This window comes from Mytilus galloprovincialis, chromosome 4, assembly GCF_965363235.1.
Source record: "Mytilus galloprovincialis chromosome 4, xbMytGall1.hap1.1, whole genome shotgun sequence".
Taxonomy (NCBI): domain Eukaryota; kingdom Metazoa; phylum Mollusca; class Bivalvia; order Mytilida; family Mytilidae; genus Mytilus; species Mytilus galloprovincialis.
Window position 1 is genome coordinate 86,537,984 of NC_134841.1, and position 20,793 is coordinate 86,558,776.

The 20,793-nt window shown below is 30.5% G+C and overlaps 2 protein-coding genes across 2 annotated transcripts in view; both read right to left on the minus strand.

Moving 5' to 3' along the window:
• LOC143073258 (uncharacterized) overlaps positions 1-4,788 on the minus strand; it is a 30,937-nt gene extending 26,149 nt beyond the window's left edge. The window contains exons 1-2 of the mRNA XM_076248668.1: positions 4,638-4,788; positions 3,477-3,750 (exon numbers count right to left, since the gene is read on the minus strand). Of these exons, the coding sequence (XP_076104783.1) occupies positions 3,477-3,727 (251 nt within the window). The 5' untranslated portion in view covers positions 3,728-3,750; positions 4,638-4,788. The remainder of the gene's footprint in view (positions 1-3,476; positions 3,751-4,637) is intronic.
• Positions 4,789-7,234: 2,446 nt separating this feature from the next.
• The window catches only part of LOC143073259 (uncharacterized), a 43,102-nt gene continuing 29,543 nt past the window's right edge, over positions 7,235-20,793 (minus strand). Inside the window, exons 15-24 of the mRNA XM_076248671.1 lie at positions 17,570-17,771; positions 16,925-17,067; positions 15,920-16,132; positions 14,919-15,145; positions 14,250-14,481; positions 13,197-13,470; positions 12,149-12,408; positions 11,213-11,450; positions 10,569-10,672; positions 7,235-9,584 (exon numbers count right to left, since the gene is read on the minus strand). Coding sequence (XP_076104786.1) covers positions 8,817-9,584; positions 10,569-10,672; positions 11,213-11,450; positions 12,149-12,408; positions 13,197-13,470; positions 14,250-14,481; positions 14,919-15,145; positions 15,920-16,132; positions 16,925-17,067; positions 17,570-17,771 — 2,661 coding nt within the window. The 3' untranslated portion in view covers positions 7,235-8,816. The remainder of the gene's footprint in view (positions 9,585-10,568; positions 10,673-11,212; positions 11,451-12,148; positions 12,409-13,196; positions 13,471-14,249; positions 14,482-14,918; positions 15,146-15,919; positions 16,133-16,924; positions 17,068-17,569; positions 17,772-20,793) is intronic.

The following is a 20,793-nucleotide window of genomic DNA, read 5'->3' on the forward strand; positions in this document are numbered from 1 at the left end:
TAAAATTTTAGAAAAAAATAAAGTTATATCAAAAAAATAAAGTTATATCTTTTACATTGAGCAATTCACTATGCTGTTGAACATTAATCCTCTTAAAAAAATGTTTGAAGAAATTTTCTTTTTATTTATGAAATCTGAAATGAGAAAAATTGAACCCCCCCCCCCTCCCAATTTTTTTTCACATCCCCCTTTCCCTTATTCCAAAACTGATCTCAATTCAAATTACTAATGGAGTTTGCAACAATAACTACTCATTTAAATACATCATAAAATATTAAAATGTAAAAAAGTGATTGTTATCACTGAATGGTAAAGATTGTTTTAATTTATCAGTTGGGAGTAAAAGTGAATATACTTTGTATATTGTATAAAACAATACTTTAAGTTGATTCAACTACTATTCTGGACAAAAAAAGATAACTCCAATTGAAAATTTCTTGCAATTGCGCAATATTGTGCAATTAGATATTTCTTGCTATTGCGCAATACTGTGCAATTGAAAATACTTGCTATTGCACAATACTGTGCAATTGAAGATTTCTTGCTATTGTGCAATACTGTGCAATTGAAAATTTCATGCTATTGCACAATACTGTGCAATTGAAGATTTCTTGCTATTGCTGAATACTGTGCAATTGAAAATTTCTTGCTATTGCACAGTACTTAATATAATAATTTTGGATCCTGATTTGGACCAATTTGAAAACTGGGCCCATAATCAAAAATCTAAGTACATGTTTAGATTCAGCATATCAAAGAAGCCCAAGAATTCAATTTTTGTTAAAATCAAACTTAGTTTAATTTTGGACCCTTTCGACCTTAATGTAGACCAATTTGAAAACAGGACCAACCAGATGCTCCGCAGGGCGCAGCTTTATACGACCGCAGAGGTTGAACCCTGAATGGTTGGGGCAAGTATGGACACAACATCAAGCTGGATACAGCTCTAAATTTGGATTGTGATTAAATAGTTGACACAGCATAGGTTTCTGACACAGAATGAATGTGGTCTAATGAACTTAAAATTTTTTTTTTGCCTTTGAGCAATTCACTATGCTGTTGAATATTAATCCTCTCAAAAAAATGTTTCAAGAAATTTTCTTTTTATTTATGAAATCTGAAATGAGAAAAATTTAACCCCCCCCCCCCATTTTTTTTCACGTCCCCCTTTCCTTTTTTCCAAAACTGATCTCAATTCAATTTCTAATGGAGTTTGCAACAATAACTACTCATTTAAATACATCATAAAATATTAAAATGTAACAAAAGGTGCTTGTTATCACTGAATGGTAAAGATTGTTTTAATTTATCAGTAGGTAGTAAAAGTGAATATATATTGTATATTGTATAAAACAATGATTTAAGTTGACTCAACTACTATTCTGGCCAAAGAAAGATAACTCCAATCAATTGAAAATTTCTTGCTATTGCACAATATTGTGCAATTAGATATTTCTGGCTATTGCGCAATACTTTGCAATTGAAAATATTTGCTATTGCACAATACTGTACAATTGAAGATTTCTTGCTAACGCAATACTGAGCAATTGAAAATTTCTTGCTATTGCACAATACTGTGCAATTGAAGATTTCTTGCTATTGCTGAATACTGTGCAATTGAAAATTTCTTGCTATTGCACAATACTTAATATAATAATTTTGGATCCTGATTTGAACCAACTTGAAAACTGGGCCCATAAACAAAAATCTAAGTACATGTTTAGATTCAGCATATCAAAAAAGCCCAAGAATTCAATTTTTGTTAAAATCAAATTTGGTTTAATTTTGGACCCTTTGGACATTAATGTAGACCAATTTGAAAACGTGACCAAAAATTAAGAATCTACATACACATTAGATTTAGCATATCAAAGAACCCCAATTATTCAATTTTTGATGAAATCAAACAAAGTTCAATTTGTGGACCCTTTGGGCCCCTTATTCCTAAACTGTTGGGACCAAAACTCCCAAAATCAAACCCAACCTTCCTTTTATGGTCATAAACCTTGTGTTTAAATTTCATAGATTTCTTTTTACTTATACTTAAGTTATGGTGCGAAAACCAAGAATAATGCTTATTTGGGCCCTTTTTGGCCCCTAATTCCTAAACTGTTGGGACCTCAACTCCCAAAATCAATCCCAACCTTCCTTTTGTGGTCATAAACCTTGTGTTTAAATTTCACTGATTTCTATTTACTTATACTAAAGTTATTGTGCGAAAACCAAGAATAATGCTTATTTGGGCCCTTTTTTGGCCCCTAATTCCTAAACTGTTGGAACCAAAACTCCCAAAATCAATCCCAACCTTCCTCTTGTGGTCATAAACCTTGTGTCAAAATTTCATAGATTTCTATTCACTTAAACTAAAGTCATAGTGCGAAAACCAAGAAAATGCTTATTTGGGCCCTTTTTGGCCCCTAATTCCTAAAATGTTAGGACCAAAACTCCCAAAATCAATCCCAACCTTCCTTTTGTGGTCATAAACCTTGTGTCAAAATTTCATTGATTTCTATTTACTTTTACTAAAGTTAGAGTGCGAAAACTAAAAGTATTCGGACGACGACGACGCAAGACGACGACGCAGGAGGACGACGACGCCAACGTGATAGCAATATACGACGAAAAATTAAAATTTTTGCGGTCGTATAAAAATTTAGAATCTACATACACAGTTAGATTTGGCATATCAAAGAACCCCAATTATTCAATTTTTAATGAAATCAAACAAAGTTTAATTTTGGACAAACTTGAAAACTGGGCCAATAATCAAAAATCTGAGTACATTTTTAGTTTCAGCATATCAAAGAACCCCAAGGATTAAATTTTTGTTTAAATCAAAGTCAAACTAAGTTTAATTTTGGACCTTAATGTAGACCAATTTGAAAACAGGACCAAAAATTAAGAATCTACATACACAGTTAGATTCGGCATATTAAAGAACCCCAATTATTCAATTTTTGATGAAATCAAACAAAGTTTAATTTTGGACCCTTTGGACCCCTTATTCCTAAACTGTTGGGACCAAAACTCCCAAAATCAATCCAAACCTTCCTTTTATGGTCATAAACCTTGTGTTTAAATTTCATAGATTTCTATTTACTTATACTAAAGTTATGGTGCGAAAACCAATAAAGATGCTTATTTGGGCCCCATTTTGGCCCCTAATTCCTAAACTGTTGGGACCAAAACTTCCAAAATCAATTCCAACCTTTCTTTTGTGGTCATAAACCTTGTGTTTAAATTTCATAGATTTCTATTTACTTAAACTAAAGTTATAGTGCGAAAACCCAAAGTAATCGAACGACGACAAGGAGACCGACGACGCTGATGCCAACGTGATACCAATATACGACCAAAAAATTTTCAATTTTTGCGGTGGTATAAAAAATTAAGGCCAATAGTCTTCTAAAGATAAGTAATATTTTTTTTGGAAGGTTGCAAAAGAATTAAGTAAAAGAAATTAATTAGGAACTCACTCTATAAGATCACAGAGATGCCGACAAGTTGTGGTGGCCATATAACACCCAGGAGAATCTCTGGGTACTTTCTGTATATATTCCTCCACACAAATCTTCTTGATGTAAATATTTATGATGTTTTTAATGTCTGATATCTTGATTGTCTCCCCTATTTCATCTATGTCAAGGTCATTCAGTTCATCTTGAATAGCAGACTCAGTATCATCATTACCATTGGCATAATCATACTTTGATATTATTTTTTCCATCTTGATTTAGTAAGTACTCAATGCTGAAAATGAAAAATAGATTATACTGTAAATTCAGAAATTATTGCGAAAAAATGCGACAGGGTTAAAATCGCAAATAATTTTAACTGGCATATGAAATAAACAGGGTTTTCTCAATATCGCAATAATGAAAACAGCATTTTAGTCTAAAATGACAAAATTGCAATAATTTCTGCACGCAATAATTTCTGAATTTACAGTAACAAATGGTCTTATTTTGCACTAGTTCATCATTAATATAGGTTAGCATGCATTTTATTAGTCGATTCAATTGTCTTAAATTCACTTTAAAGTTCAACATTTATATAGGTTAAGTTGGTTTTACAGGTTGATTGTCAATTTAAAACCTTATATGGAAGATTCATTTATTTCTCATAAAAGGACATAAAATTATTATCTGTGATGAAAGCATTATGAAAAGTAAACAGATAATTCGGTATTTTGTTCCTAACACAAAAAGGTGACAATTCTGTACAATGCCTGTTGCTATTTGGGTATAAACATAGGAAAATTGTTTCTAACCATTTAATATATTTATTGATTTTTGTCTCTACATTATACCTCAAGTATTGCATTGATAAAATAAAAAAAAGAATACAAATCAAGGCAAACTAATTAAACCAGGTATTTCACCTCCACCTGAGTTATTATTAAAATACTAAATTAAAACAATTATACATGTCCTATGCCAATATATCATCAAGAGACACATTTATGAAGTGAAACCAATAAAATTATGAGTTAAAGATCTTGTTGATCGATTTAAATTAAGTACAGGGTTATAATGTACCTGAGAATAAATTAGTCTATTTTTAAACCTTACTTGTAGACTTATGAATACCTTGAATGCATTACAAAAACTGAACAATAATCAGAATATTTTACTTACCTTTATTAAATCAATTCTCTCTGTTAATCATATATCCTTAATTATTTCTGTAAGTAACTAAAATAGTCTTATTGCATGCCATAGTAGAAAAAGTGGTCAAGTATCTGAAATGAAAAAAGTCTGTCAGCATTAAAAATGTCTATAAGAGTTCAATAAATAGATCATTGAAAATGTAGTTCAAATATTACCAATAAGATCTAATTCAAGACCTACCCTATTTTTTTTTTAAATAGTTCAAAATCATTTAAGCTGAGACATGTTCAATAGCATAACATACATACACTATCTATTTAAATACAAATCGTGTACATTATTCTTCAAAGTTTGGTTTTCCAATAATGTACCTACTAAGGTATATAGTACACAGGAATTGTCAGAAATTAAACCCTCAGCTAATTTAAACAAACCTATTGAATTCAAATTTGCATTCAAGGTTGAATTTAAACTATTTCAATTACTGGTTTTTTTTCTCAGATAAAAATAAAGATTATCATTTAAAAGAATTTAACAGAATGAAAACAGATTTGACAGATTCTTAACTTAATTGCAGCAATACAGAATAGCAGCAATTCTAATACTTTATGCTGTTTAAATCTGTGGGGACAGAAACATGTTTATATGTATTTATTATTTATCAAAGAGTTAATACTTTATATGGAGGTATTGGTCTTGAAAGATCACATCAGCTATTTTGTAATTGAGAAAAGAATTTGTCTATTTGCTTTATGTTTAAAATGTAAATTTAAATACTTCGGTCATGATAAGATTTTTATTCATGGACTATTTATGCTTAAATCTCCTGAATTGTGCCTTTCTATTTGTTTGTTCATTAACATTTGTGTACATAAGATAATTTACATAAAGTTGTTAAAATTTAAAAAACATTAACAAAACTGAAAAAAAAACACTTTTCCTTCCTTTAATATAACTGTTAACTTTAGTAGAATAAAATCAACATTCCAGAAAATTACTGTAAGGCCATTTCAACAACTCTCAAAATATATTTGTCATCATTGCATGCCATCAACATTTTTTCTAACAAACATTTGTCAAATAAAATGAATTCATCATTTGTTTCAAAGAGAAACTAAATATAGGCTTTTGGTTTATCCTTATCCTTGGTAAATTATGAATACAATACAACTGAAAAACCTCTAATCATTAATCACAAATCAATTGTAAGAGTGCAAAAAAATTTTTAAAAATTGTTTTTTTGCCAAATGATGTTCTTTTATTATGCCCATCTCTTAAAATTATCAACCTTACCATATGAAAGAATATAACTGTTGTCCAACATGTTAAAGGGGAGATAATCATATTTATTTTGAGTTTTCTCAAAGTTCTATTTGTAGTAGTTGGATTATTTTCTTGACTGATATATTGATTTGTATTTAACACTTTATCTAGTATAGATTCCTGATAGCATAAATAACACTTATGGTGCATTACTTAAGCAACCAGGTTTCAATTCAAAACTAAAAGATTGGAGGGCAAAGACTATACTATAGAATCATAGAGCTTAGCCTAAGAGTTCAATAATTAGCAGGCAATAAATGTGATAGCTCATGAAGACTGAAATTATTTCAAATTATACACTTTAAAATTATTTTTTTTCTAATTTAATTGATTTATTCAACTTGTACAAAGTTTAACCATATTTTGGTTGTTACAAAACAACACATAAAACTAAAGACAGATCAACATAAATCACACTAATAACCAGAAGTGATCTTTTATAAAAAAAAAATAGCGGAAGGTTACGCAGATTCTGCTCCTGGTCAACTTGTGGCACCCATTATTACTTGTTTACACTAATAATTTGTAGCTTGTCATCCACAGTCCATTGACATAATAATATGAGGGTTGAGTCCAAATAGATTAATGAAATGTTCAAATTATAAACCTGTATAAATAAGACATTTGACACTATCATTTCTAGTTATTAGTGTCAACAGTTGAATACTTAAGGTATAGAAAGACAAAGGAAAGAAGGAAGATTAAATGTGTGCACATAAGACTTGTTTAATACAACCACATTTTATCCATGAACCACATCAGGTTTTATAGACATTGCATTATTGTTTTGTTTGCCTTTGTTTACATGTCACTTTTTTCAAAGAAGTCTTGTGTTGGTTCTACTGTTCAGAAATATAATTTTTTGCCGGTTTATGAACCATCTAAATGACAGTACATTGTATTTTCATATCTGTACAACACTATGACTCTTCAAATAGTTGAATATCTGACCTCATAAATCCAATACCAGAAGCTCCAAATTGTCTAATAATATGATACCATATATCTGGATGCCTTTAATTATCTTCGATTTTTGCACTTAAATTTAGATTGTGCATAAATAAATGAGAAAATTACTGCATTGGGCTTCAAAATAGATTAAAATTTTGTAAGATTGGACAATCATTTTTTGGCAATATTTTGCTCTTTCTGTTTTCTGAGGATCTAACGAGAACAAAGATGACTTTAATATTTCTAATGTGCCTTTTTTAAAGCATATTAATTCCCATACTAAGTCAAGCCGTTACATTTAATGACAATTGGCTGAAAATGGAATGAACTGTAAATAACATTAATCATCACTTGATTATTTTTTTTATTAAATTTAACTATTACATGCATAAAATATGGCATCTACAGAATGTAACAAATGTATATGTAATAAGTTATCACAGTTAGTAAATTAACATGTATTTGTATAACAGGAAATAAATAAAGAAGCAAATGTACTTTAAAATGTTGTGTCCTCAGCACAGCTCAAATCTCAAACAAGATTCTTGTAAAAAGACAAAATAGAAAGGTCACAATATGGTTGAAATTGTGAAAAATATTAAATAAATTATTATATTTTAACAATATTGACTTGCTTAACACTAAAAATTGGTAAAAATCATCTTGTAATTGCAAAAATTCCTGAAAAGAGTTATCTGACAATTTCTGCCATGTTGAATTAGGGTAGATCTTGTTTTACTGTCCATTTTTGTTAGTTGAAGTTTCTATATATCTATGATTTTTTTTAAGTTATAGGCAAAAATAAAATCCTTACAGTTAAAACAACTCAAAAATGTTAACTAGTATCCTCAGGAATCTGAACAAAAAGTTTTTGTCAAAAACTGACCTAATGATCACTGCAAATAATTAAAAATATGTTATAAAAAAACTTGAAACAGAAATTTGGTAAACTAAGGAATTTGTCTGCAAACAAAGGAAAATAATAAACAATAAATAAAAAAATTTGCAATTGTTCAACAATAAATGCCAGATTAATTTTTGCGAGACCTATCAAAATAAAATTGCAACAATGATAAAAACAAGTAAAAAAAATCAGCATTTGTAGTAATTAAAATATTTGCACAGATTGTCTATTATGACCATTAATTTTGTCAAACTAAATTCATTTTCATGAATATCATTCTATTTCATTATTATCTAATATTGCCATTAAATTGAATATGATAAAGAGTTTTAACCTTATAAGTTAATAAAATCATGACGTTACATCATCAGTTAAAATGCTTTCGAGATAAATAATTTACTGTAAACCAACTTATTTTTCGCGACTTTTGCCCGTAGAAAAATAACTGGAATATAAATCAGAGAGCCGTGGTGTAGTGGTTAGTGCATCAGACTATTAACACAAAAGTTCCTGGTTCGATTCCCATTTCGGGATGAAAATTTCAGGGACTGAATTTTCAGCTCTCCTTTGACACCATTGGGTGTATGGTCGTGAGGAAATGATGAAAGTTCGTTGGAAGGGGACAATGAATGGCTGACACGTGTTAAGAGAGAGTCACATCTCTTGCACATCTCTTGCACATTAAAGACACCCTTGTAGATTTCGAAAAAGAGTAGGCTAATGCTGCTACAAGGCAGCACTAGCACCAGCAAAGTGGAAAGGGATTAATATAAGTTTCCCAATCCACTATAAATAAATATGTTTAAATTAAATCACAGCAAATATGTAAAGCTAAGTTAATTCCTTATTCAACTACTTCAAGTAAATTTGAAAATCAGGAAATTAAATTGCGCTAAAATGGAATAGAAAGGGTTTAATAAAAAATAAAGTATGCGTGATAATAAGTTGGTTTACAGTAACACCCTCTAAAAATCTAATGAAAATTTATCAGCCTATCTAAAGCTGTACATGAAAATTGTATAATGATTCTATAAAACAGTACAAGATTTAGATTTTAGTTCCTGTGGTTTGTTATTGTCTTGAGATTGTGTTTTTTCCCGAGAACCTTTCTGTTGTGTTGGTGAAGATTCAGCTTTCATGTTGGTGACAGCCACAGGTATTACAGAAGATGGCTTGTTATTTGTCAGTTGTGGACTACCTGCACTTCTGGTATTCTCTGAGCTTACAGATCTTTGAACTGTATTCTGGTTGGTAAGATTTCTCTCATCATTAGTATTAACTGATTTATTATTGTCAATTTCTTGATCAGAATGTTGACTGTTCTTTGTAACTTCTCTATCCTTGTTTTCTTCAATTGACAAATTCATCGGAATATGCAGTCCTATTTTCTCCATTAATTCATCCAATTTTGGTCCAGTCCATGTCATTTGTTCTTCTTCGTCACGATAAAAGTTAATAAATAGGAGCTGAGTAAAGACCATACTCATTGGCCCAGAAGGTGGCCAGTCCATTTTCTCTAATAGCAACGGAATAATTGGCTTCTTCAAAGCATCGGCCAAACTCACTTCCCTTCGACAGTTTGCTGAGAGGGAATACTTCTGTGTGATGCACGTTAGTACTACTTTACACCCTCGCACACCAGAATCTATTTTCTCATACAATGAGTCTCCACCACCCATTTGGTAGATATCCATCCAACAACTTAGACCAATTCCTGTCAACCTTTGATAAAAGGCCATAATCTGTTTCTGTTTACCCCATTGATAAGATATGAATACATCTGGACACTTCTTTTCCTATTATAAAAAGAAGAAGATAAAGTTCTAATGACTATAAAACACACAAAATAGTAATACTCGTAAAACTATTTTTCCATGTTATATGTAATGCTTGCATGTACTGCTTTTGCTTGGAAGGTTTGACGCAGACAAACAAATAATTATCATAAAAAAGTTATAGCTTTGGTTTAAATTATACCTGTAATTCAAGCTAGCTGTAAGCAGGCTACAATAAAATCACTAAAGTCTTTTTGAAAAAGAGTTAGAATAGTATCTAGGTAAAACCATTTAATGAGGATGACATTAATTTCCTTAAAACCACATCTTTGTTAGTTTAAACATATTTTATTGTCCAAAAAAACATTGACAATAGGATTGGACACAAGTTTTGCAACTTAGAACGTCTTCTCCATATCTCTGTTATATTTAACTGGGTTTTTTTTTAAAAGAAAATTTTTGAACAATAAAGAAAAATATGTGATTTCAAAGAAGTTAAGAATATATGGCAACTACAGGAACTTTGTTTCAAAAATTTAAACTGCAGGGCCTATGGTCATAAAACTTAACTTGGAATTCAAGGGTATGAAATTTGTTGTTTATTAAACCAAGCTTTAAATTCCTGATTTTTCTAGAGAAAACAGGTGTGTGTATGTTTTCTTAAGAAAACTTCTTCTTTTCATCTTTCAGTTTGTATATTTATCCAATATCTTCTCAAACAAGTGGTAGAGAATCATGCAGTGAAGTGTGAACATTTATTCCATGCTGAAGAAAAAACTCTGACCTTTTTTATATAACAGCAAAACATGACCTATTCCTTGATTTTAGAATTATCAAAGGGATTTACGGATTTGGTCTTGAATTATTACATCAAAACTTACAATTTTAGTTACAAGATCTGTTGACAGCAGATCCAAAATATCAAAATCTTTCCTATGAAGTCAAATTGAACACCAAAAAAGATCCTCATTTCATATGCATCACTATAATCAGAAAACAATGTACCTGCTCTTGGATTTCTGTCTGTTTGGACTGGGATTGGTTCTGTTTTTTCTTTGTTTTATCTATTACTATTATCTCTTGCACTGGTATCCACCAATCTTTGTACACTGTTGATATAAAAGAAAACTCCTGTCACTGTTTAATATTATTTTACAATGATCTAATCTAAACATTCAATGATGGAAATTATAAAGAGATTTGGATTTTGATTCAATTTTTTTTTTTTTTAATTTTAAACATAATTTCTGTCATTTCATATAGATTGGGTCTCATCTTATTCACCAATTTGCACAATTTATTTTTTAAAAATCCTTTTTTTTTTAAACTTTGACTTAATGAGTTCAGTAAAATAATCTGGAGCTCTCCAAATAATCATAACAATGACTCCTTGAGATATTAGCTTATACTTGCTTATCCTTTTTTTACATATATATGTTCATTACACAGGACATAAGCTCAGAACTTTTTATGCTTATATCATACAGAAATTCTTTTCCATGACAAATGAGGATCACTTCATTATTCGATAGATGTTCAGCAAAAAAACTAAATTACCAATTCTGATATAAATTTATTCTTATTTATTGAATTATGTTGAAAAAGTTTTTTTTTCTTTCGAACAATCTAAGAGAAAACAATTAACTTACTATCATCAATCAATGTTTCATCAGGCAGTATACCATAACAATTCAGCTGCATCAACATTTCCTGGAACTTGGCAACAGGCCAAATTCTGTTATCATCAGTCTCTTCTCCAGCTCTTTGGAAAAATCTGACAAAAAGATACTCGCTGAAGATAGGTCCCATAGATCCTTTAGGTGGCCAAGCCATTTTCTCCATTAGCAGTGGTATCATTGGTTTACCTAAGTTTACTGATAAATTTACCTGAAAGAAATCATAGAAATTCTAAAAGATCAAAAGCTTTAGTATTCAATATGTTCTTTTGAAGAGCTGAAAGTTCCTTTAAGGTGGTACCCAACACTTTCACTAAAATTAATTTGGCTCGTTTAATTTTCATAAAATTTGTCAAATATTTTACTTTGACACTTAACAAAAATATAAAAATTTTAAAAAATTTGAACCAACTGTTTTGTCAGAAAAATTACACTGGTTATATAGCAATTTGACAAACACCAATTTTGATCATTGAGAAGCTTACTGTTCTTTTTACAACACAACATAATTAAAACGTTAAGCCAACTTTACATTCTTGCATTCTACAAATTATGCAGAGAATTAATGCTAAATACAAATTAAGGAATTAAAAATATTGCAACAAAGAAATGCAATACCACATTGCATAATCTATTTTCTAGTTTGAAAAAAAGATTCAGTTCATAAATAAAATGTTATCACAGAGATATTAAAAAGTAATGTGAAAATTTCAGCAAATAAATGGAGAACGTGTCCATGGGACACAGATGATGGATGCCCCCATTTGCATAAAATGTTATAAAGGGACATAACTCAAGAACTGTAAAAGTGATGCTGCCTTAATTTGAACTTGATCTGATTTTGTGGTAAATCGCAACAGCATAAAAAAGAAACTCTTATACACTGTGTTCCTTGTTTTTTTTATGTACCTCTCTATTACAATTTGGAGACTTGGCGTATTTTTCTGACACACAACAAATGATGACTTTTGCTCCTCTGATGCCATTGTCAATTTTTTCAAATAATTTATCTCCTCCCCCCATTTGACCAATGTCCATCCAACATTCATATCCGGCCATTTGTAGGTGGTTATGGATTAGTTTGACCTCCTCCTGATGACCCCACTGGTAACTAAGGAACACTGCAGGAGGGGAGGTGTACTCTACTTCCTCATCTTCTACAACATCAACTGAAAATAAATGTTAAAATCTTTTCATCACTATATTTATTCATATAGGACAAATTTATTCACTTATCTTGGTGGATCAACTTCACAGAATCAACCTTGCCACTTTGTTCTTGTTTTGAATATACATGAAAAATATTTGTCACTGGAAATTTGACAAGTAATGATGATTCAATTTTTTTTTGGTCGCATTATTTTGATCAAATAAATACTGCAAATACCTGCCTCTCATCTATGAACTGTGTTATTTGCCTTACTTCATAGCATTTTCCGTAATGACTTTGCCACATACTGACACACATGGTATTTAGTTATATTGTTCATGAGTTACTTCCCTTACCTACAGCTTTCATAGCTTTCTCCACAATAGCAGCACCATCCATTTTGTTCATTTCCTGTAGTGCTGTTAAGACAGCATAGTTTGTGTACCAAAGTATGAGTTACTTCCCTTACCTACAGCTTTCATAGCATTCTCCACAATAGCAGCACCATCCATTCTGTTTATTTCCTGTAGTGCTGTTAAGACAGCATAGTTTGTGTACCAAAGTATGAGTTACTTCCCTTACCTACAGCTTTCATAGCATTCTCCACAATAGCAGCACCATCCATTCGGTTTATTTCCTGTAGCACTGTGAAGACAGCATAGTTTGTGTACCAAAGTATGAGTTACTTCCCTTACCAACAGCTTTCATAGCTTTCTCCACAATAGCAGCACCATCCATTCGGTTTATTTCCTGTAGTGCTGTTAAGACAGCATAGTTTGTGTACCAAAGTATGATGACTTCCCTTACCTACAGCTTTCATAGCATTCTCTACAATAGCAGCACCATCCATTCTGTTCATTTCCTGTAGTGCTGTTAAGACAGCATAGTTTGCCTCCCTTGTTTTGTGTGTAGCGTACCATTCACTGAGAACAGCCATACAAGGATCATGTTGTGATGCCCATGCTCTGATGTCATCGTTACCGTAACCAAGACGTTGGGCCATTAATCTCCAATCATGTTCTGTTTGTGGATTCATTATTTTTGTTAAATCTCTTGACCATCGTGGTGCATTGGTCATTGTCTGAAAAAATATTTAGATATATACACAATTTTATACTGTATAGGCGCTATATGTGCTGTACGTGGTCCATACTTTTTACCTTCACACTATTATTTCAAACCAAAAATGTTGGCTACTATAATTTTTTCATAAGTAGAGTATTTATCCTTTTGTTTCTATTCAGTATTTAGCATTCCTCAACCTGTATTCTATTCAAAACAGATATTACCCTTTTGCCTGAGATGTATAGCAATGATAAAGGATGATATGAAAAATGCCATCTATTGACGAAAATGGTTCTAACATATCAAATGACATGGACATGATGAAAATAGATGAGGGTCAAATAGGGAGTACCTTCATAAAAATTCTTGTAAATTGAAGTTGAAGGTAATTTTTGGTGCACGAAAATGAAATGTACACTTTTATTAAGACGAAAAAAATCAACTGATTTTGACAAATCAAGTCAGATTTTAGCGAAATAAAACGGTATCTTTAATTTTTTTAGACCTCTGATCGAATCATGATAATGATATTTAGAGGAAACATGGTAAATTTTTAACCAATTTGAAGCTAAGTAAGTTATAAATGACTGTTTGATGTCTGACGGTAAAGGGCATTGATTCCTTCGAATTCATAGATAGAAAACTTAGACACATTTCCTTGTATAAAACTACAAATTGAATTTTACAGCTGCCTTATCATTTGAATCATAACAATAAAAGTTTACAGTTTCATTCTTTATAAAAATAACAGTATAGTGTCCAGGAAATGAGTTTTAAAAGCACAAATATAAATACCTTCATATCAACTTCTTCCACTTTGATTTTAGTCTTCTCAATATCTTTCTCAGCAAAGTCAACCCTCTGAGTGACAGTATCAAGCCCCTCACCTAACTCCTCAATGTTTTCATCATGTATGTCCACTCGAGTGGTCAGCCCTACTACAGCCACATTTGTACCGGTCACTCTTTGGTCTAATTGTTCAACATTATCCTTAGTTTCTTTCACATCTTGGACTACTGTTTCCAAACTTAAAAATAAAAATATGCAAACTTTATGTTGATACAAAATGTTTTATATAAATTAACTAAGGACAGTGTTGGGGTCATCATAGAACGTCCATTTGAATAAATGGGCAAATTGTGATGAAAATGACTTTTATAGTATTATTTTCAATCTTCTACAAGATTCAACTTCTAACAGTGGTGAATATCTGTGCCAAGTTTCATAACCCAATTCAAATGCATTTTAAAGTTAGAGCAGAAAAAATTATGTGACAGACCCACCAACCCATGTATCCATGGAAAAGCTAATTACTATAGGCGACCAGCTGATTAACCTGTGGCACTCTCATTAAATGAATCCATCCTGAAAATGCTTCAATCATTTTTAAATTCTAGATATGCTCCTGTAATTATATTTAATTGAATCATCACAGTACCAAATTTTCTAATGTATTTTAAATACCTTCTTCCTTCTATCTGGTCTACCAATGCAGACAACTGTCCCTTAATATTTGTTTTTTCTTCAGTATCTCTTCTTTCTACAAGATATTCTTTGTGTGGTCCAAACATTCCAGGTCCATATATACCACATAAATCTCGTAGACCTGTTAATGTACTTGAAATCTGAGTGTCATCTTTTGCTACCTTCAGTACACCCAGCAGGTACTTGAACACTGGATTTCTGAACCTCTGTAAAAACATATATGAAACGAGCAATTTTAGAAATATTCCATACTATCAAAAACATTATCTGAAAATGTATAATACATCTGTCATTTTTATACATTTTTGTTTAATTTGGGGAATTCATAAGAAATTGCATGGCTGTGTCCCCTACACAGCTACTTTTGCATAGGTACTATTTCTGTACTAAAAAAATGCACTACTGGAAATTTACTTTTAATATTTAGTACTATTTCTTTACTTTAAAACTAGTGTAATATTTAGGTACTTGTATTTTACAGTAGTTGATTTGTACTAAATATTTTGGTACAGAAATAATACAATATTCCATGTTTGAAAATCATAACTTTAAGGAATTGAAATAGAAAAACTTTCAAAATGCTGAAAATGTAACAGTAGTAACCAAAAATCTGTAGTACTTAAATTTCAAGTACAAATACTGTAAGATACAGGTACCTAAATATTACAATAATTTTAGAGTAAAAAAATAGTACTGAATATTAAAAGTAGATTTCCAGTACTACAAATTTTTAGTACAGAAATAGTACCTATGCAAAAGTAGCTGTGTAGCAAGATTAGCAGGTTTAAAATAAAGAAAAATAATGCTCAATCAACTCTTGAAATAATATCAAAATAAGATTTTTTCAATGGGGTTAAAAGTTAGAGAGCAGAAAATATTTTTGTGATGGACCATATTGAGATGATATAAATAAAAGTGATTGCAAAATAGCACTGACAATGTTATATGTGGTATATGATATATATATATAAAAGACATACCTCAATGGTTTTTGCAACATTTACTAGGATACCATTAACAAAATGCTGTTCTAATGGCTTGGTGTCCTCTGCCATTAGTTTGTCCATATATTTCTCAAACACTTTAGTGTTAACTTTTGTAGCTTTCTCTATAGCCATCAAGACCTGTATTCTGATATTCCCATCACCATAATGATTATCCATCATGACTTCCACCACTTTATCTGTTATCATCTGTTGTAAAAAAAATGTTTGAGCATGAAGTCACTTTTAAAACATATAAAGGATAAGATACAATAGTCAAGTTTAAACATCTCATCTCTTATTGTTTTTCAAACTTTATCTTAAACATCATGTGCTTTTATATTTTAAACTTGTACATAATGGGTTATCTTTTTAAGTAAATTAAACACTTAATCAACAAAATATTGAGAAAATAACATGAAAATTAATTAATTCCAATAGATAGTTTTCAATTAAAAATAATTCCAGTTAGTTCCCTTGGCAACAAATGTCAGAGTGCAAACTTACTGATATTCTTATGTGTCTTACCAAATTTTAATATGTAATAAAAGCAAGACTAATGAAAGATTTATTGTTATATCATCTTATCACAAATAAGGGCATACATTACATATAGAAAAGGCATCCCTATCTATATTAGCTAAAATGTCAATTGCAAAAATTATATTATAAAAGAAAATATATTACAGATGATCTTACTTGTACAAGTTGAATTAAATTGACAACAGAGACCAGTCATAAAACTAAGCCCTGTAACTTATAACACATATACACTTTTATCAAAATTGGACATTGAAAAAAAATGAAGAAATTATACAGCAATCATAAAAAACAATTTACATAATTGTCTTTATTTGTTGGATGAATTTCTGCAGTTTTTTTGTGTTTTTTTGTGTTTTTTTTTTTTTTTTGGGGGGGGGGGATTAATTATCATACTAATACATTAATAATAGCTTTTTTAAAGACTTCTTCATATTCATCAATAATAACATCTGAACAAACCTCTGGGTGTTTATTAGACAGACCATAAAATACTTGAATCTGCATGTTGTATGTTCCTTTGTCCTCTTTACAAGAATCAAGGAATTCATCCATTCTATTTTTCAAGGCATCAGGATTAATCTCAATAATTCTATGAAATATCTCTGAAAAAAGAACCCCATTAGCTTTAGAATTTTCACAGAAATCATGAGGGATATTTTTAAAAAATATTTTCATTGATTCAATGAGTGTTATAATTATCAAGAGGGTTACATAATTATTATTGCAGGCTTCTGCCATGAATTTCACAAAATATATTTCAATACAAAATTGCTTCAAAGTTATGAATATCTACTGTAAATATGTAACTGTAAATTTTTTATACCCATAAATATATATTGCTTATAAATATTAGGTATAAATAACGACATTCACATTAATCTGTCTTTTCTTCTCATGCTTGGCTTGACCATAAAACAATCTTTTCAAAAGCATATTTTTCACAAGACACAGTTGACAACTTCATTGAGCTCATTGCGTCTTTGGTAAATTTTTGTGTTTCAGATAACTGTTGGCTGTATATTCCTGATTGATATCTAGAAACATCTTAATATATTTAGTTCCATAAATACATAAAATGAACAGTTATCATTTAGAAATACATACGCATCAAATCCATGGATGGTTCTTCAATATACCAATCCAACAATGGTCCAAAGAAGTCTGCACATACTTCAGGACAACGATTACCAACAATCTGCATGCCATTTTTACAAGCTGATCTTAAAAATTCTTCCTCTGCATGTCGGAACTTCATTAATCCCTTCAGAATTGGTGTACAGACATGGCCAGTACCTCCATTACAATGCTAGCAACAAAATGAAATATAGATATTTTTACATTAAAATATTGTTTAAGGGCATACGATACAGTTTTGATCCTGTATTTAAAGTTTGATAAAAATTTCCATATAGGCTATTTTTTGCCTGATTAAATCAAATATGGAATAAAAAATATACCTTCATGTGCAATTTTTTTGTTAAATGAGGTTGAAATTTTGTTTATTTACTCAAATTTGGATTTGTGGTCGTATTTTCTCTTTCAAAGAAAGACATAACTTTTTTGTTTTAAAAGATAAATACAAATTGTTTTCGGTTAAATAATTTGTAATATCTGATTTTTATAAGTATTCTAAAAATTTATGCATTTTTTATTCACAAATAACTCATACTTATCAAATGGTCATGAATTGAGAAAAAACATAATTTTTTGCTGTATTATTTATCAAAATTAAAAAAAATTGCACTATTTACAGTTTTATAAAATTTGGTCCACATAATCTCCCTGCAAAAGGAAACAAAATGTTGTTTTAAAAAATAGGGGTCCATGCACTCGATTTCAAACTAAATCAGTTTGAATGATAAAAATCAGTCGAAAAATGCATCTTTTCCTGATATGTCACAGTTTGACGCAAGGCTTCCAAAATTTCCTGACGACAGCCGGACATTTAACAAAGAATATTTTTGACGGTCAATGATCAGCTGGATACTTAAATGTAACTGAGAGGATGCATAGATATATGTGTTTAAGTAATTAGAAGTGTTATATGTAATTAATTATTAAAACCTGTTTTGTTTTCTTCATTCTAAAAATTAAAAAAATATTATCCTCGGTATTGTGTCATTTTTCTGTGTTTATCGTAATACAGGAACCATCATTGCATCAGTCAGCTTCTGAGTACCTGACTTTTCTCATGTTTTTGTTTTTGTTTAAATAATCTATCTTCTCTCTGTGAGTACTTCACACTTTGTTAATTAAGGCCATCTTATTTGAAACTGTTGATGACAACTGGCTTTAATTGTAGTACAACTTGATACAAGTGATACTTTTCTTTTTGTGTATTGATTACTTGACCACATGACTTTTACAACTGATGCGGTATTTAGAGATAACATTGAGGAGGCCCAATGAAGGATATTGTTTTAAACCATGTAAATTCTACTGAACAGTGATAACATTTTTCTTTGTACACATTTGCCCATGACGGCAGATTTATAAAGTTCAATTTCAGAAAAAGTGTTTATAAGAGTCGGAGATAGTCATGATTGGATATTATTCTTTATGATTTCAATTGTAAAAATATTTTTTTAATATGAAAACAAGAATAGTAATATTTACATTTTCGACGCCCCTCTTATTTATAGGACAAGTCAGCTTGGTATACCCAAGCAAAGCTATTCTTGATGTTTTTACTATATATTACAATTAATTTTCCCCTTTAGAGTACCCCAGTATTTAACACGATGTACAGTGTTAAATAAATAATATATATCTGATATCATACTTATTCATTTATAAATATACTTATTTGAAGAATAACTCTTAAATATCAGGAAACTTTGATAAACTGAATGCTCATTTAAAATAATATCTATAAAGTGTAATTAAATAGGATGTTGTTCCGTACACGCTTACATATTTGACCTCGTTACCTGATCACCTTTATGTACATTGTTATGCATCATTAGTTCTATTGATAAAGAACACCTCATCAAAGGTAACAAACCTGTAATCAGTGAATGATTTATGGCTTCAATATAACTTATTGAAGGGATACTTGTTTGACAGCTTGTTGTTATTTAAATAAAAGAAAACATGTTTTTTCTACTTTTTATTGATGTACACAAGCTAAAGACCAAGCTTAGAGAATTAGACTAACTGAGACACTTCAAAGCATCTTAAATATGCTGCATCTGTTGTAAAAAACCCAATTATGACCGAAATATCTTTGTGAGATAGTATGCCCAAGCGGACATGTCCAAAACCCAAACAGACATTTTTAATGATCGATAGTTGGTCAAAATTGAAATGACCGTTTTATGAAAAATGCCTTGAATAACAAAAAGTGGCAAACCAATTCTATTGACCGTTTGAGGCTGAGAGCAGCCGGACTTTTTATAAAAGTTTCGGTCATGTCCGGAATATATGACCGTTTTGGAAGCCTTGGTTTGACGTCGCGAAAATAACACTTTACGTTAACAACGTCATAACCTCCCCTGTAACTTTATCGTATGCCCTTAATATCATCTAATGGCTAGTGTAACCTGACCATAAGTTTTCAGCATGGTGAGGAAGTAAACTAGAGGCTTTCAAGAGCCTGTGTCGCTCACCTTAGTCTATGTGCATATTAAACAATGGACACAGATAAATTCATAACAAAATTGTGTTTTGATGATGGTGATGTGTTTCTAGATCTTACTTTACTGAACATTCTTGTTGCTACAATTATCTCTATCTATAATGAACTTGGCCCAGTAATTACAGTGAAAAATATTTTCTAAAAATCTATAAAAATTAATGAAAAATGTAAAAAATTGACTATAAAGGGCAATAACTCCTAAAGGGGTCAACTGACCATATCAGTCGTGTTGACTTATTTGTAGATCTTACTTTGCTGAACATTATTGCTGTTTACTGTTTATCTCTATCTATAATATTATATATTATCATTTGATAAGATAATAACCAAATACAGCAAAATTTCCTTAAAATTACCAATTTAGAGGCAACAACCTAACAACTGGTTGTTCCATTCATCTGAAATTTTCAGGGCAGATCTTGACCTGATAAACAATTTAACCCCATGTCAGATTTTCTCTAAATGCTTTAATTTTTTAGTTATAAGCCAAAAACTGCAATTTACCCCTATTATCTATTTTTAGCCATGGTGGCCATCTTGGTTAGTTCACCGGGTCACTGGACACAATTTTTAAACTAGATACCCAAATGATGATTGTGGCCAAGTTTGCTTTAATTTGGCCCAGTAGTTTCAGAGGAGAAGATTTTTGTAAAAGATTACTAGATTTACGAACAAGAGGCTCTCAAGAGCC